The following is a 19,575-nucleotide window of genomic DNA, read 5'->3' on the forward strand; positions in this document are numbered from 1 at the left end:
GAATTTTAAGATCTCAAACTACAAATAAGAATTGATATGTGCAATACTCTTTATTTTATGAAATTCCGTGTCTTTTTGAGTGCAAAATGCTGTCGAAAAAAGAAGATATATTGCTATCGTATTGCAGTCAATTTTGAAAAGATCGAAGGAATTGAGTTTACTCAGATTAGAACATAACCATGGCGCACGAAAAACAAGAACACATTAATTGGTATATAAAATATGATATAAATAAAATTGAGAAAGGAAATGGTGAATATGTCAAAGCGACAACCACCCGACCATAGAGCAAACAACAGCCGAAGGCAACCAATGGGTCTTCAATGTAGCGAGAATTCCCGCACCCGTAGGTAAAGTGTATTTCAATATAGGTTCTATTCGTTTTATTTTAGGATGAATAAAGTCTACTCCATTGATCGCAATATACATTTCTATCATGTGCTAATATCCTATAATTACTATGATAATACGTAGCTAGTAAGAAAATATTGTTTATGAGAGGCTTCTATTATACAATAAATCATGTTCATTTTCTTTTCAAGCCTTCACTTTTACAATGTAGTAAGTTAAAGCAGATGTCACAATATTAAGGAGATAAAACTAGTTACCTTTTAATTTCTTGTCTATATCTTCGTATGCATTTGTTTTAGAAAGGTGTATTGAATCTATCCTGGTAAAGAAAATGATATAATTTGATAGTTTTGAAATATCTAGTTGTAAATATAACATGCATATTTTATCAATCATATGGAAAGGATTGTCAAAATTAATCGCCCGGAAATGAGATTGCTAAACTTGAACATGGAACCAGAAACTTTACTTTAAACAGGTCCCTACAAGGTTTTAAAAATTGTGTCATCTAACACATGCTACATGAAACTTTGTGTTCTCCTTACACAGGATTGTATTTTATCGTCGTTCTAATTTCCGATATTTATGTCAAGTAATATAAAATGACATTTTAATAGTATACTTAATTGCACTACTTGTTCATTTGTTGTTTCTCATATTATTTCATGTTTTTGCAAAATTAAAATATATCTCCAACATAGTAATATCATGATTATTCATACATATATACTTATAATTTACTTGAAAAGATCTATAGTTATGTAAATATAAATATTATTCTGATCAGTAATTGTCATGTTGCATATGAATATCGAATGGCTCTATATTGAACAATAATTTCAAAATATACTACTAATTTATCATCACAGCAAAGAAACAATTGTGTGTGGTTTACTATTAAACTCATCATAGATACCAGGATCAAAATTTTATATTTACGTCAGACGCGTTTCGTCTAAAAAAGACTCATCAGTGACGCTTAAATCAAAAAATGTTTATAAGGCCAAATAGAGTACAAAGTTGAAGAACATTGAGGACCAAAAAATCCTCAAAGTTTTGCCAAATACAGCTAAGGTAATATATTCCTATTTTATATCTAAATTGACAATTCAGAAACTTTATTTCAAGCCAAATATAGAATATCGCTGTAGATTTTAAGTCATTATAAAAACAAAAGATATTTAAACTTATCCGATCACTAACCCGATTATACAAGGACAGAGATAAAATATTTTGAGAAAAACAAAACATTTTTTACATCTTATATTGATATTAATGATTATGAATGTTGTCCAGCTTTTTATCATATTACGATTAGTATATTAAATATTACTACATGTAATTGTTTATATAAATATTTTTTCGTGTCATTTATATTTGTTTGCTTGAACTTCATATTTGTTCGACATAAATAAAGTATCGGTACCTAATCCCGGCCACGTTAATGTTAGTATATGGTATACCAGTAATAAGGTAAGTACTTGTTAATGTACAATTTATATAATATTTAAGCTAATGACATATATGCAACTCATTAAATATCAGATAATTGATATATTATCAATTTTGTAGTAGAGAATTGATAAGAAGTAGTGGATTCGTAAACGATAATCAACGAGCGACTTTTTATATAAACTTACTCAATTGGTTCCACATCTGAAAAGAAATCAAATATTTCAATTGAACCTACGACATACACTACATGATGGATGGATACTCTTTTTTTACAAAAAATGCTTGAGTGTTTGGAAGGATTAATATCATAAGAGGATCTTCAACCAAAAAAAACCATGCATAACATTTATTCAATAACTTAATTGCAAGTGTCTTTGCTTATTAATTTATCTCATTATACTATGACTACGCAGTTGAAATATCTATATGTTTTCGTGTATGAAACTTGGCTTAACTTACTTCTCAAAACTTTTTATACAACTCATAGATGGTCCGAGACCACAATTGTCGTCCCTTGATTTTCGTTGTCCACGAATGTAGTCCCTAGTGTGGACAGTGTGTTACTTGCCAATTTTTGTTATACCCCTTTCAAATGTATTCTCCATGCTGTATGCCTCAAATTGTAAGTCAAGGGGTGAAATGACACTGTCAAAAAAATTGGGTAATGAATTTTAAGGTAAAGAAGTGATTTGGTTCAGTTGAAAAAGGTTAAAAATTAGCACTTCGGAAGCTGTCAAAGGATTTCAAGACCCCCTTAACATAAAATTGTCCATATTTTGAGTTAGAGCCAATGAAGTTTTCTATAAGTTTGATATAATTTGTCCCAAAAGTAGTACAGCACACTGTAAAACATTTATTGAGAAAGCGCAGGTGGATTTTTTTTAATTTGCATTTATTGTCTAAAAGAAATGCAGTACGAAATAATTGTGGTTTCGGGCCAGAGGTCGGTCTCTTAAAAACGTATGCAATAGCACCATAAAAGCTGACGTATATGTATCTTGAGATGTACCCAAAAACATGTGATCACAAGTTTTGAATCTATATTGAACATCAATATTTATTTTAGATGTCTCATTTGCATTTAAAAAAAAGTTGTTGTTTGGACGGCGGTGGTGATTTGCAAAAAAGGAGGGTTCTTTCACTCGGTAACTTGGGAAAAGTATACTTGGCCAATATATTATATCTCGAAACGAATACAGACGACTAAAAGGTAACAGGAAACAGTACAAAATCATCAAATGGAATTTAGTAACAATACATACAAAGCATGATTAAATATGTGTGCAATATGTGCAAATAACGTCAAATGTACTTTTCACGTCACGTCCAAATGAAAATAATACAGTTGGGTTTATGTTAAGAATAAATAATTCATTATTTCAAAATATGAATTGTGTTAATGTTTTATTTAAACACAAATTTAAAAAACAAATCTTAATTAGCAAAATGTATTCCAAATAGTCTCTATTTTGTTACAACAATGAATGATTAGAACCTTTGATTTCAATGATATGTAATTAAAAGTTGTCGAAACATACAATTGAAGTTAAAAGATTAATGGCTGGGCTCTAAAATTTAAGTGAGGTATTTAAGAAGTAGCAGATGTAAACTAATTATTCACCAACAGTTTTTGTAAATGCAGTACATCAAGTTTTTTCTTTGGATTAGATTTATAACATTTCAGTATACCTCTTGATACGTGTATTGAAAAGTTTCTGGTACAATCGAATACGTAATAAGTTGGTCGACTTCTATACAGCTAGTAGCATTTTAAAATGATGTAAGTGTTGATATAAAATATACGAATGGCGTTTCTTAAACAAAACATTGATGTTTCACATTTATAAAGCTATTGCACACTTCAAAGATGAAATTAGATTTGAAAAAAAAGATTAATTACCTTTTGGTAGCGTTGGCATTTCATCGTATGTGTTTGCTTCAGCAATATTTTCTGAATCTGTTCTAAGTAGAAAAGACAAAACAAATACTAAATTGTTGGTTAAAAAAAGTCATATAACATTCATGTTCAATTAATCAAATGTTAATGATTCCCTCAGCAGATACACCGACATTTACGTGTGAAATTTAGACTTCCATGAAGATTGAAAAACAAGAAATTTACCTGACAACTCCCCGACTCTAATACAAATTTATACGAGAACTTAAGACTCGCCACGCGTGGAAAAAGTGGACATGGCCGGGTATTTTACATCCCAATAACAAAAAGATACTCTGTACAGATCTGAGAGTATTTGCAGTCAACTGACAGTTAGTTCAAAGCCACTAGCAACCAGTAAAAAAATTATGCTTTTAAGACTAATAGGAATGGTTCAATTTGTCTAAAAAATCATCAGAGAAACATATTCTACCACCAAATCTCGTGCAATACGATATCTATAGACAGTTAAATTTCATACATGTAAGATGGTCAGTCAGCCTTGCCTTTTAATTGAACATTTAGCTATTAGACAAAATATCTTATGAAACTTGATACGAGAGTAGACTATTTATGTATATGTGTGTGTGTTTCACTTCAAATTTTATCTGTTATCATAACTCCCTCTGTTCACAGAAATCGTTGTTTCAAGTTTTCAGATGATCAACGGAATGCGATATCTTACAATATATTCGTACACAATCTATACAAGTCAACCCAATTGTTAATTATAATACCTGAGCTTGAATTAAGATTTGAAATGACTCAGTTTGCACACCATTTTTTGTAATCCTCATAGTGGCACAATAAGGTTATTTTCTTATATTGAACCAGATTTATAATTCAAATTTATAATTTATTATATTGAACCAAATTTATAATTTATATATGTATCTTAGCTTTGATAAATACCTTTGGTCTTGAGGTGGTCGTGATTCTGAAAAAAAAAATCACGACAATTTCAAACAACTTGTTTTTCTTATAATTTTTTCACAATGCCTCAATCTTATCACGGTTATTTGCTCCAATGAGAAATGAATTTCGACATTGATCTCTAGGCTAGATTAAACCGAAGACACATGAAATAATTAGAAACTGTTTTATGCCAACTTTGAAAAAACGTTTGAAAACAATGCTTTTCAGAGTACTGTGACTTGTTTCGGCGATTATGTTTTCGTCGTACTCTTGAAGCTGCAACAAGAGTGATCTAGTTGCTATAAAAAAGCAAAAGTGGTATAACAGCTGTTTAAAACTCATAAACAATTAAGCTCAAACAAATTCAGACCACAAAACAAAACCGAGGGAACACATCAACTATAAGGGGAAACAACGGAACAACATAAACACTGAACCACAACAAAAATAAACGCCAATATACATAGAAACGGACTATTTAATAACGACTGCCCTTTTCATGTTTTGTTACAGGATATTAGTCTGTCTGAGACATGTCATTTTCATCTCGGGAAGCAAAATAATTAAAAACATATTAACCGATAAATCCTTTCGCACCATAAAGAAAAACACGCATTGCACACACATATCACCCAGTCGAGTATGTTTAATCGAGTAACGGCGTGGTCTCAATGTTTATCAATGTCGTGCTTTATTTTGCATTCTAATATGACGTGCTTCTTTGGCTTTGTGAATTAACCCATGATCTAAATCCAATAAAATTTGTTTGCGCATGTGTATATTTACCACTGCAGAATAATGATTTTTTTTATCAAATTAGCACGTATTTAAGATATTTCATTAATTTAAAACACTTCCAAACTCTTAAATGATGACATGTTGTTACTAATTAATTTATTATTACTGTCGTGTGTTGCAATTCGAAATTGACATATTTGACCTAGATACGACAACCGTTCATATTGGCTGTTCAAAACTCCTGACTCACATTGCCATTCATTTGCTTGTTAACAAGGGAAAAAGGGAAGCTTATGGAAGACCTTACACGCAAGCTCTACCCTTATACGTATCGGAATTAGAAATTACCTTAATTTTCCTAATCAGAATCGAAATAATTGTTGCAAGCTATCGCTCGGGTAAAAATAATCACGAATATAATGCCTACCCATGTTAAAACTACAATAAAGTATAGCTTGCATCAATTGTTTCTTAATTTTATTATTTTTATTTCGAGCGTCACGAATAGGTCTTTTGTAGATGAAACGCGTGTCATATGGGTAATTTTATGACTGGTATTTATATCGAGTTTATTCCAACTGATTTCTGACATCTGTGACTGAAACACTGACAGAATAAAACGTTCAACACATTAAAACTTGTTTTAGCCTTTTAAAAATGATAACATCATATAGTTTTGCTTTTATGAATATAACAATTTGATGATAATGTAGTAAGTACATACCAAACTCAGGCATGTTTTCTACACTTCTTAAGATAGTATTACTTGTTTGTTCCTTATTATCAACAGATCTGTAAAAGTTATTCATCAACTTATTCATGTTATTTAACGGTCATTAATAAATTAATTTTGTAGAAAGAATCAAGAAATCGGATATCGTATCATCTTATTATGTTTTTTTTTTTTCTTTTTTTTTATATTTTCTTGATTATTCAAAGTAATGTATTTCAGTGTAATTTTATTGGACGTGTGTGTAATTGCACAACAAATATTGCACTATAAAATGTGAATTTTTGTTTTCTCATACTTGTCATAAACATGAATTTTAACACTTTATTCAAATACATATTATGTTTGTGGGGTTGAATAATTCTTTATTGGTTAATTTCTTCACGTTCTTTTTTTCTTCAAATATCTAATTAATGGTTTTCAATAACACAATGGTGACTTTTTTTCAAATACAAATAATGATACGTGCTTTTAAACTATGCCATTTAATACATACTTAGTTGATCCACTATGCTTGAAACCTAAAATAAATATAAAAAAATTTATCTAAGTGCAAAAGGTTTATTCTGATTTCCAACCACATATGTAGAACAAATCATGAATAATGTATCTTTATTACACTGTTGCGCACATACATTTTGTACCCAAAGATGAATATGAAAAAATTATCAAAAAAAAATATCGAAGTTTCAAAGGTTTATTCTGATTTCCAACAACATATCTAATATATTTGGAACATAAAATAAATAATGTGTCTTTGTTCGACAGCAAAATTACCGATAACATATTATGAGCATTTACTTAGATACACACAAATATAACAAGTAAAACGTTACAATTTTGTTCATTGTATCGGAATTTCAGGCAATAGAAACAGCCATTATCTAGAACAATCTAACGAAGAAAAAGAAATAAAGACAAATCGAATAACAAAACTTTTTGTTATACTCACATATTATATTAAATCAGTATAGTTGGGGAAGAGCTTTATATTAATCGCAATTAATTGGGAATCAGCGGTGCTATCTTACCGTTTTAATAATTGTAAACGAGTGAAATTTGTTGAAAAGATCTATATTTTGAACTTTTGTTAGGAACCATAAAACTCTTATGTACATTTTTAAGTAGTTCATATGAAGTTTGAAAATGCGACTTATCATTACACAAAACCGTGAAAGCCGATATTTCAGTAAGAAAAGAAGTAGGTTTAATTTCCTCTGAACTTATTTCAAACAAGGATCATTTTAAACAAAAATCCATATTAGAAAATTTTCATTATCACATTGTATCCCTGCACATTTAAATCAATTATTAATGCTTAGGCATGCTTGTGTCAGATATTAGATTAAGGACCTTTTTATTCTTACACCTTCATACAAAGACCATTCTGATCTATATCGCGAAGCAATAAATGTGTTTTTAATTTGATAGATTCTTGTGTGCTTTCTTGTAAAATTGTTTGTTTTTAGATTGTAACACAGTGATGACTGATGTACCCTTATTTTGACTATTTTATTTATTATGTCTGTTTTGTTCACGCATGGTTGTAAATATAACAGAACTTGATGAGGCTGTTTTAGAAGTGAGAGGTTTAGCGCTATAAAAACCAGGTTCAATCCACCATTTACTACATTTGAAAATGCCTGTACCAAGTCAAGAATATGACAGTTGTTGTCCATTCATTTGATGTGTTTTGTCATGTGATTAGGGACTTTTCGATTGAATTTTCCTCGGAGATCAGTATTTTTCTGCTTTTACTTTTTAATACGATGGATACATCTTATAGTGTTCTATCATTATTTACGTCTTATTGACATTCTTTTATTTCAGATTATAAAACTTTCATTAAAACAAATGCAACGTTTATTATTGTTTTTGTCCATGCTGTCCTTAGAGAAAGTGAGATTTTTATTTTGGATAATGCTGGCATACTGGACACATTATATCATAATAGAGCTGCAAAGTGAGAACATGTAATAGAATGCTGGAAAAATTCTATCATATTTAGGAATAACTTCCTGAAACTTATGCAGTTCAACGTTTAACAGATATCGTTAGTAAAATAGAAAGTAGATGTATCACAATTATTTGAGAAATTCTTGTTTGTGGGATATTCCAAAGGCGAAGAAGACTCGCACATCTTTTTTTTGTCAACATACTACCGTAAAACGATAAACTTACTGTTGCAGACAACAAATACTGCCACGAAAGTAAGGAACAACAATCCAACAATTAACATTGCTAGTCCTACTTGAAACATTACAGGATGTTCTTTTACGGGATCGCACGCCTCTTTGTTTGAGCATGCAACAAAACATTCTATAAAAAAATATGTTTGTTGAGTCATAAATTCGAATGTACTTATTGCATTAATATTGAGCCACAAATAACAAACATACTGAGCGTTAAAACGTTCAAATTATCTGTATCTGTCGAATTTTTGTTTTTTAGCATGTAAGACCATCACAATAAACACTAAATGACAATATTTAACAAAACGTTCATACTATCTGCACTCTATCTTTTTTTTTTATATAACTCTGGCGTTAATTTAGGTTAACGAGGTTTACAATTGACCCTTAAATGTTAATGTGATCATGGTTGCACTAAAAACATTTGGTTATTTGTATTCGTGTAAACATGTGCCAATGCTTTTGACGCCTCAAAGTAAAATAAGGCTTTGTAAGAACATATTCTAAATGTGGACATTGAAGCAGTCAATATACTTTATAAAGAAATAGTTATAATAATTAGCATTATATTTTTTTAAATAGACAAATTTAAACATGTTAAATACAAAAAGATGGCATCTTTAATATAACGATGGAACGAAAAAACTACAAAGATAACCAAGTCCATTACCTTTTATTTCTCGTATCAGCATGTACCATCACAAGGATTTACGGTGAAATTTACAATGATAATTAGGAAAAGAGAATGTAAATTGCTTTCAAATTGATGCCATGAAAAGAGAAAACAACAAAAATACCGACCTCTGAGTATCATCTAAAACGGAATATGCATTATCAAATGGCAACCGAGAGCTAAACCTATCAAACGCTTGAGCAACAACTGTAATATGTCTGACCCCCACAAGTATTTTTTCATGTAGAAAATGGTGGATTAAACCTAGTTTTATAGCTAACCAAACCTCTCATGTGCATGTCATTTGCACAAGATTCCAGTACATTGATAAAAATGTGCGATCATATCATCATCAATTTTCGATAGCACCAGTATCTATACTTACATTCTTGTAAGTAATATATGTTCATAGTAACAAGTACAACTTACCTACATCAGTTAAACATTCGACCGTTCGGGACTTAGACTCGGTCAATAAATTAACAGCAAGGATAGAGAACGTATATTTTCTATTGGGATTTAAGCCATTCACTGTATATGCCATCAGCTGGTTCGTGTAATCCTGTTGTAATTTTTCTGATTTAATGTTTCGTCCATTTTCACCATACTGTACATAAAATTTCAAGGATCTGTCTCCGTTAGAAATCAGTTTCCACATGACAATTGCTGTTGTGCTCTTGCATACAACATATTCTAATGAGGGTGGTATGGCATCGACTACAAGAAAACCATAAATATATATAATTTATTTTATGAAAGACTCCATCTGTATACTATTAGTATGATTTTTTGTTCGTACAACACGAATTTCTTAATATTTATAAAATAATTATATAAAATTCAGTATAAAATAAAATGTTAAATACATTTTCGTTCTACTGTCTTTTTTTTTACAGCCTCTGCAAATGAAAGCAATACAAATGTATCATTTTTTAAACTAAAGATAATTTCTATAATGGTTGACTTTGATACGTCTAGCATCATATTGAATTGAACTTAATTTGCCATCGTAATGTCCTTATATATAACACCTTTCTTTTGACCAGTCACTTTTATCTTATTCCCAAAAAGTTGTTGATGTTCACTGACTTGCTGATATATATTTTGAACAAAATATAACCCAAACTAAACATTGTAATATACTGCAAATTTAAAACCTTGTAAATATCCTTCACTTTTAAAAAGATTTTATTTTCATTATTATGAATAAAGAGTTTCAACATGCATAGTAACATGGAGTGCCAAAAAAGACATACACACGTACAACAAAGGAAAATAACAATACAAAATAAGATTATATCAAGTAAGAAAATAAACAAAAAATTCCCTAGAAAATACTTTGGCTTGTTAGTATAAAATTATGTTTTGAATTTATTCTTGTTAACAAGAAGTGTTTTTTTTTTATCTGTTAATTTTCTTATAATAATAGAAGATACCACTAACCAGATATAACTTTCAAATAGTCAATAGGATCAGAATTTCACAGGATGAGATATAAATAGCTATTTTAGTACAAACAAAATTGTATGAATGACAATACGAATTACAATGTTACACATGTACATTAAGTTACTTACCATAACTTACCTTCTTCCGTGACGAAAAATCTGCGAACGAAATTGCCAGCTGAATTTTTAGCTGTGAAAGTATAATCGCCAAAGTTGCTTATTTGTACACTATCGAAGGCTATGAATGACGAAGTACGGAATCGAGTGGTTGTAGTGTTTGATAATAATGTGCTAAAATTGCAGGAACCAAAATCCGCCTCAGCCTGGAAGCTCCATTCTATATTTGGTGTAGGATTAGCTGTTATTGTGACTTTTATTAGAAGAGTACCGCCTTTCTTTGCAGTAATATGCAAGGATGAATATGGACTGCTATAGTCAGCAAACGGTTTAACTAAAAATCACAAACAAAAAAATCAAAGTATTACACAAGCAGAAAACACACAAATAACCTCTATTTAAAACAAATTGGACCGTTTTATATATTTGGAAAAAATACTATATTTTTAAGTCTTTATCCTTTCAATCTGTTTTCATTGGTTAACATATTTATTCGCAGCTATATTATAACTCTTATCTGATTTACAGCACCGATCTAAAATAGAAATTCAACGTAAAGGCAGTGCACAGATGTTGTTTTTATGCCCCACCTACGATAGTAGAGGGGCATTATGTTTTCTGGTCTGTGCGTCCGTTCGTCCGTTCGTCCGTTCGTCCGTCTGTCCCGCTTCAGGTTAAAGTTTTTGGTCGAGGTAGTTTTTGATTCAGTTGAAGTCCAATCGACTTCAAACTAGGTACACATGTTCCCTATGATATGATCTTTCTAATTTTAATGCCAAATTAGAGATTTTACCCCAATTTCACGGTCCATTGAACATAGAAAATGATAGTGCGAGTGGGGCATTCGTGTACTCCCGCTTCAGGTTAAAGTTTTTGGTCGAGGTAGTTTTTGATAAAGTTGAAGTCTAATCGACTTCAAACTTGGTACACATGTTCCCTATGATATGATCTTTCTAATTTTAATGCCAAATTAGAGATTTTACCCCAATTTCACGGTCCACTGAACATAGAAAATGATAGTGCGAGTGGGGCATTCGTGTACTGAGGACACATTCTTGTTTTGCTATATTTTTCGGTGAAAAACATACTCAGAAAGAAAAAGAACAGTCGGAGTCTCAAAAACTGATAGGGAGTGAGATTAAGTGAGTCAATATAATAACATCTATCCCATATAACGCACTTTTCTATCGAACTCTTGAGATAAAGGATACAACAGGTACATATGCCTCATATCTTGACTTATATCTAAATATTGACAAAAAACGTCGATTGAAAACAAAACTTAAAGACAAAAGAGATGATACTAACTTCTCAATTGTAAACTTTCCATTTTCTGGTAGGAATATTCCAGCAGCGCCTTTATACGGAGTATATATCTCAAAGTTGATACGATATTCCAAGTCTTTGATAGAGGGTTGCTGCACAGAAGGAAATTTAAGAAAATGAGTATTAAGTGCTGAAGATTAGCCATAGCCTTGTCATTTTTTTTTCGACTTATAACGTTGCATGTCCCTTTCCTATCTTTTGCTTCATTTACAACTGTTGGTTTGTACTCAATATTTAACATATGATTTCAATGTATCATCAAGCAGTCATTGGCAAAGCTAGGAATAAAAAGAGACAACAAATTCCTTGATGATTTTGAAGAACACTTACATTGCACATTAACATAGAACGTCTTTTGAGTTATTTTGTTCATTTCAGCCATCCCCGAAGGAGTTATGGTGTTCATTGCGTAACAGGTGTAGTTGTCACTTGATGTTCTATTGATTTTATTGATTTTTAGTTCAGAACTGTCATGTCTGAAGTTTGTATCATTCTGTCTCGTCCACCATATCAATCCATGTACTGGATTAGAATCTACTAATGGAGACACGATTAAGTCATCTCCTTCCATAATATCATACTGGTTGACAATGTTTAATAGCTGTGGACCATCTGAAAATATGTTATTATGAATAATATGAACAATTCAATTTCACAAGTACAATGCAAAACATACATCAATCTTTTTCAGCTTATTTTTTTGGAACAAAGATAAATTTAAGCTGAGCTGTTGGTGCATTGAGCGCATTGATTTAAATTATTCTTTAAGAACTCGAGGAAATTAGGTATAAACATGCATGCTTAAATCGCGTCAAGGCATAAAAGTAAACATCTTACCTAACAGTGGAACAAACGATAGAATAAAAGAATTTTATATCATTTGGATATGATTGTTCGTCGTGTTGCCTGTGTTTCGGTTATGTTACATTTCATTTTTAATTAAACATATTTTTCTGAATAGTTCTGCTTTTTTTTTCTCAACAATCCTATTTATGAAGTTCTTAGTGTCTAGCCTATTTATCTAATAGCATGATTAGTTCATGATACTTTAATTTGCAACGGTATTGTTTAATTAGGGCATGATTCAAATTATGCATCAAGTTTCTCTGTTTTTAGTTAATTACTATTGTGAACGCACTCAAATTAAATGTTCAACTCTGTAATGTAAGGTTAACCTAAAACTTGCTCTATTTGTGTTCTGGGTATCTATGATGAGTTTATTTACAACCACTGGGTCGATGCCACTGCTGGTGGAGATTTATTTCCCCGAGAGTATCACCAGCCCAGTAGTCAACACTGTGCTGACATGAATTATCATTGATATGGTTATATTTATAAATTAACTGTTTACAAAATTTTGAATTTTTGAAAAACTAAGGCTTTTCTACCTCAGGCATAGATTACCTCAGCTGTATTTGGCATAACTTTTAGATATTTTGGTCCTTAATGCTCTTCAACTTCGTACTTTATTTGGCCTTTTTAACTTTTTTGGATTCGAGCGTCACTGATGAGTCTTTTGTAGACGCATCGCGCGTCTGGCGTATATACAAAATTTAGTCCTGGTATCTAGGATGAGTTTATTTTCTTATGCTCTCGTGTAGCTATTACATGCTGTTTGCCATTTGCCAATTTATAATTCAATTTATATAGATGAAATAATATAGATGAAAGACAATTTGTTGTTTGAAACTTAGCAAGAGGCTATGACGATCTCAAAAGAGATCTATATATTTTTTTTAGTTTTTGCCCTTTTGATCTTTTGCTTTAAACAATTTAATATGGTTAGTTCTCAAAACTTTTGAGAAAGATCGTACTTAATGATAGGTCATCCAAGAACATGTACTGTTCCATACAAATTGGGGATATATAATTTCTCACACGTATTGTGTGTGCAGTGTAGTTTTATCCTTTATTACATTATCGATTCAATTTTAGTAGAAAACAAACAAAAATACTTACAATGTACGTCAACCTGCTTAGTCGAAACATTCGACGTTCCTGCTATATTTGTAGCAGTACATGAGTACTGTCCACTGTGTGGTGTTTTTACAGTTGCTATATTAATATTGTGACTATTAATGGTACCACTTGGACTGTTCCAATGATAAGCAATGATATCTGCAGGGTTGGCATCATCGATTACACATGATAAAACTACGTTTTGCTGATCTTGGTATAGTATATATGGATTATATTCGGGTTCCATGTGAACATTTGGGAAATCTATAATGTAAACAACTTATTTGAAAATCGTTTTATTTATATGCAATACCACTTTCCTTTGGAACAATGCTCGGGTTTTAATTTTACAAATTGCCCTTACAGCTGCAAATATTATTTCCTTCTCCATTTTTATATGTAGTCTTGTCAATTACGGTAGATTTTTAAACTAAGAGTATAGTTTCCCATTGCAGATTCATAGATAAGACTTAAGTTAAACTATATTAAAAAAAAACAAATAAAATGAATATTTAAGTGTTCTTAAAGAATAATGCAGAAGACACTTCATGAATATTTGACAAAAATAATAGTTCTTACAGGCCAACCATTATCACTTTCATACAATGTGCGTTTTTGAAAATATGAAACTTACATTGAACATCAATATGAATAGTCTTTCGGGATGTTCTATTGATGGCACTGATTCCAGATGGAGTTAAAATATTCATAACATGGAAGGTGTAGTTTGCAGTCGCTTCCCTCTGGATAACGTTCACTTTTAAATTTGAACCATTAACTCTAAAATTAGCATCATTATGTCGGCTCCACCAAAAAGACACAGGAGCTGGATTTGCATCTACAGTAGGATGTAATTGGAGATTGTCTCCTTCTAAAATGATGACATCAGATATGTTTTCTATCATTGCCGCATCTGAAAATAAACATTTTATTTCGAATAAAAAATATTTACACTTCTTTAAAACAATATTTTTTTTATTTAAATGTCACATTTTTAAAGATTCTCTGAATTATTTCGATGAAAGGATTCGAAATTAAAAAAATGAAGAGTTTTGAAAATTTAATTACCTATTAAATAGAAATGGATTTTAGTGGCAAATTTTAATTCAAGTTCCCTCACATTTACATCACAATGTACAAATGTATTGACTGCATCTCTTATTCATGACAATATATCTCTTTGACGTAATTACTTTTCGTATATTTACTTACATTGTACCATCAATAGCTTAGAGGTAACACTAGAATTGCCTACTTTATTCTCAGCTTTACATCTATATTCTCCGCTATGTATGTTCGAAATATTTGCTAGTATAATGGTTTGATCAGATGAAATACCAACAAGATTAGTCCAATGAAAATTTATACTATCTGCAGGATTTGCACCATCTACTATGCATGCCAATGTTACGTTTTGTTGTCCTGCATACACAATATAAGGGTTAACACCAGGATCAATGTGTACTGTAGGAACATCTGTAATACAAATCATAAAATAAATACAGTAAGAGAGAATTCTGGTGGTCGAAATGATTCCTCGAAAGTTCCAAAGACAGACAGGCTATATATTTATTATGATTTTGTTCTAATTAATTGCAAAGGGTATTTATGGGGTATTTGGAGAGTTGAAGGTATTAAAAAGAGGTAAAGAATAAAAACAGTAAGTGTTTGAATACTATTTACTCACATTGAAACCAATGCGCTTCTATTCTACAAAGTTTAATCATGCTTATGTTTTTCTTCTCATGGACACGAAAGGCACGCGCACTTAAAAAGATACGTCAAGCATAGAGAAATCAAAATAATTTTTTTTCAGAGGATTAAAAATATATGCTTGTGTTTGGACGTTTAAAACGATACAAATTTTCATTTCAATATAGTTATTCTAGCATACATTTTTTTTAATAAATTGTTATAAATCTTATAATTCACAAAAAACATGATGATTTAACAGGGGAAATGGTCACTTAGCTGCCTTGAAAGCATACCGCTATATATTTTATTTCATGGAAATCTTAAATTTATTCACACAATACAGTTAAATATAATTGAGAATGGAAATGGAGAATATGGACACAAATAGACAACAACCTGACCATAGAGCAGACAACAGCCGAAGGCCACCAACGGGTCTTTAATGCAGCGAGAACTCTTGCACCCATTAGATGTCCTTCAGCTGCCCCCTAAACAAATATTTGTGCTAGTTCAGTGATAATGGACGTCATACTAGACTCCGAATTATACACAAGAAACTAAAATAAAAAATCTTACAAAACTAACAAAGGCCAGATGCTCCTGACTTGGGACAGGCGCAAACATGCGACGGAATTAAATCAAAACCCTCCCCCTGCACCTCTATCCAATGTAGAAATTACAAACGCACAATAGTACGCACAGTAAAACTCTGTTTAAGAGAAGTCCGATGTCAGAATAGGAAACAAAAGAAAATAAACACAATGACAGTAATACATTAATAACAACAGACTACTAGCAGCAACTGACATACCAGCTCCAGACCTCAATGAACATATATTACCTTTACAAGTTAAAGTTTAACGGGAGATTAAAAAACGTACGAACTCAATATCCTCATTGTTCGAGTATCTATATCCATATCCTTGAATTTACTCTATGGTTAAACAATAATTACATTAGATGTATGTTTCATTGTAATACTTTATTTTGATTGGCTAACTGCACATCACGTTTTATTCCGTAAGCAATTGCATCACTCAATAAAACTTTTCACTCATGATAGCACGTGGTCTAACAGGTGCACAGGTGAATAAAATACAAAATTTATAAAATTCGTGTTTTCGTGATCAAAGCTAAAAAATGTAATTATAAGTATTGAATGCTTCTTTTTGTAACTTTATAGGGTGGTAAAAGCGTTCACCGTGCGCAATTTTTAGTATGAATCGCTTCCGCGCTTCATACAAAATGTACTTCGGTCAACGCTTTTACCACCCAATAAATTTACAAAAAGAAGCATTCAATTCTTAGATATATCCTTTCGATATACTTACATTCAATGTTAAGAGTTGCAGACGAAGAGTTCATCGCTGTAAACGAATCGTTCGCACTACAAAACAGAATCTTATTATTGTGTTCCTTCTTTGCCATGTAACTAATTGTAGAAACTACTGTATTTTCCGTTGCGTAAAATGTTGAAATAGTACCATTTAGCTTTGATCCACCTATATACCATTCTATCGATGATTTAGGAATGCTTTTAGCTGTACATTTGAAGCTAAAGACCGCCCCGTCTTCAATAGTACTAACTCCCCTAGGATCTATTTCTGGTGAAGTTAACATCTCTGAAAAATAATCTACTTTGAACAAATATTTTACCTACTGTTAAAAAGATTAAAGACAATTTTCAGAATACTAGTTTATTTATTTGACAGAAATTATGATTCAGATTGTTATAAATTATCAGTTCTATGTTTAAATGATAACATTTGATGTTGAACAACATCTGTAAAATTAGAGATTTAATGAAATGATCGAATTCCACATATATAATGATAGTTAGTGATGATGTCTGCAGTCATAAAAATCCGAAACAATGACATAGGTATGGCAATATACCTCTCCCCCCATACGGAATTCACTGACCCCATATATATCGTATCAGGTCACCAGCACAATATGAAACCAAGTCATCTTACCGACTATCCTAACATGTGGTATTAAGACTAGTGGTTTATCAAAGTGATCAAGAATTCAATACCGTTTGTATCACGAACCAACTTTCATTGGTCTATACAAAAACAAATGCTAACAATAGCATCTTGTGAACTTTATTATACCGTTGGTTTTCCCTGAATGGTTTTACACTAGTAATTTTGGGGACCTCTATAGCTTTTTGTTCGGTGTGAGCCAAGGTTCCGTGTTGAAGGCCGTACATTGACCTATAATGGTTTACTTTTATAAATTGTTATTTGGATGGACAGTTTTCTCATTGGCACTCACACCACATCTTCCTATATCTATTTGAATGTATTTTCCTTCAATACTCAGGGTTTTTTAAGGGACGGAAAACTGTGTATTGATATTACCCCACTTACTAACCTAATATGGAATATACACGGTCTCCACGCGGTTGCTTTTGACCCATCATATTCCTAGAAATGTCTGTGTATTTATTTAGAACATGTGTATGGTTGCGATAATAGTTATCAAAGGTACCAGGATTATAATTTAGTAAGATATATGTGATGCCTAAAATGCGGGTCTTCCTCGAAATATATTAGTTTATATCTTTCCGATTGTGGTAAGGGTAGAGAGTAGTTTAAGGCCGGTGCTCAAGATATCTGTTTGTTTTGAGTAGTAACAAGAGTACATTTTTTGTTGATTTTGGCTTTATGCAACGGATAACGCCTTTTATTAACTCGAACATTTTTTTATGCTTACTCCTTGAAAATGTAATCAACCAATTTCGTTAGCCTAGCATTACTTGCCACATTTTTTAACCTCATAAAGATTTATAATAAGCAATTAGTTATAGTCAATAACGCTTGGTTTGCCCCCAGTCTAAAAGTTTATCGTATTTTCAACGGAATAGGAAAGCAGTGTTAGACAAGTAACATTATACAAATGTGAAAGTAATACGCCATATCAATGAAAAGAACCCGGCCTTTTACGAACTTGGTTCGTCTAAAATTGTTTCTTTTTAAATTTATTTCACATTTACCAGAACACTCCAATCCAAACGACGTTAAAGTATGAATGTATAGCACTTACCTCGAATTTTGACAGTTGTAGTTATCAGTTTTCCTTGGTCAGGTCTACAAGCTATAGTTTTATTATGATATGATGAATTAATGTAACGAATTGTAATGCTGACTGGCCGACCAACAGAGCATGGTAAAGCAGTATATTTGTCTACACCGATATGTGTGTCTATAAACAATGGCCTGCAAAATGTACTGTTTCTCTGATATATAACTCTTGCAAAGTTGTCTTCCATTAGTCCATAATCATAGAAGTACGTCAAATTCCAATCATTACTAGTTATACACTTGAATGTCACATTACTGCCACTTATCAAATATGCTATAGGTCCTGGCGACAAAGAATCCTGAGATAAAATAGCTGAAAATAAGTACATAATGAAGATTCAAGCCTTTTTGAAATGACCTTGTTATGAAAATTCTTTGTTGCTTTACTAGAACTTATAATATCCCAAACTGTTTTGATAGTAAGATAACATTAAATAACATGTTGTGATATAAATATCAAACGGAGGACAAAATTATTGTCAACAGAGACAATCGTTTTAAGGTAGCACATTACAAAAGCAAATACATTTTATCAAATTTCATTTTCAGCTGTTTTCGCTACTTCTTAATATTTAAAAACCACAGAAGAAAAAATAACAGTCAAGAAAAAGAGCAGGACTAGGGATTAATGGTAAACGAAGATAATGAATTTGAAATATAAAAAAGTTCCTTTACTGGAGCTGCTAGGAGAAAAAAAACCAACAAAGCGACAATTAGGAGATATAGTGGGATTTCTGTACAGATATTAAACAAATGTAGATGTCTGTAAGAGAATGTTTAAAAGAAAATACAAATAAATATTTCGTTTTCAAATTGCAAAATTAAAAAAAAAGTCTACTTCGTGTAGAACACCATATTGTCATTGTATACAATTATAATTCTAGAAGTCCCCCATAAGGATCCTCTAGACTGGTCAACTGATCATTTTGTGTACACATGCATACATTACTT

At 31.3% G+C, this 19,575-nt stretch overlaps 1 protein-coding gene across 1 annotated transcript in view; it reads right to left on the reverse strand.

The window, feature by feature from the left end:
- Positions 1 to 18,932, reverse strand: part of LOC143079557 (cell adhesion molecule Dscam1-like) — a 30,664-nt gene extending 11,732 nt beyond the window's left edge. Inside the window, exons 1-15 of the mRNA XM_076254965.1 lie at positions 18,587 to 18,932; positions 16,867 to 17,157; positions 15,053 to 15,316; positions 14,475 to 14,753; positions 13,841 to 14,104; positions 12,212 to 12,493; positions 10,578 to 10,889; positions 9,420 to 9,707; positions 8,307 to 8,444; positions 6,622 to 6,646; positions 6,120 to 6,187; positions 4,655 to 4,679; positions 3,707 to 3,768; positions 1,992 to 2,007; positions 609 to 670 (exon numbers count right to left, since the gene is read on the reverse strand). Coding sequence (XP_076111080.1) covers positions 609 to 670; positions 1,992 to 2,007; positions 3,707 to 3,768; positions 4,655 to 4,679; positions 6,120 to 6,187; positions 6,622 to 6,646; positions 8,307 to 8,444; positions 9,420 to 9,707; positions 10,578 to 10,889; positions 12,212 to 12,493; positions 13,841 to 14,104; positions 14,475 to 14,753; positions 15,053 to 15,316; positions 16,867 to 17,157; positions 18,587 to 18,812 — 2,602 coding nt within the window. The 5' untranslated portion in view covers positions 18,813 to 18,932. The remainder of the gene's footprint in view (positions 1 to 608; positions 671 to 1,991; positions 2,008 to 3,706; positions 3,769 to 4,654; positions 4,680 to 6,119; positions 6,188 to 6,621; positions 6,647 to 8,306; positions 8,445 to 9,419; positions 9,708 to 10,577; positions 10,890 to 12,211; positions 12,494 to 13,840; positions 14,105 to 14,474; positions 14,754 to 15,052; positions 15,317 to 16,866; positions 17,158 to 18,586) is intronic.
- Positions 18,933 to 19,575: the final 643 nt, after the last annotated feature.

The sequence above is a fragment of the Mytilus galloprovincialis genome, chromosome 6, assembly GCF_965363235.1.
Source record: "Mytilus galloprovincialis chromosome 6, xbMytGall1.hap1.1, whole genome shotgun sequence".
Lineage (NCBI taxonomy): Eukaryota > Metazoa > Mollusca > Bivalvia > Mytilida > Mytilidae > Mytilus > Mytilus galloprovincialis.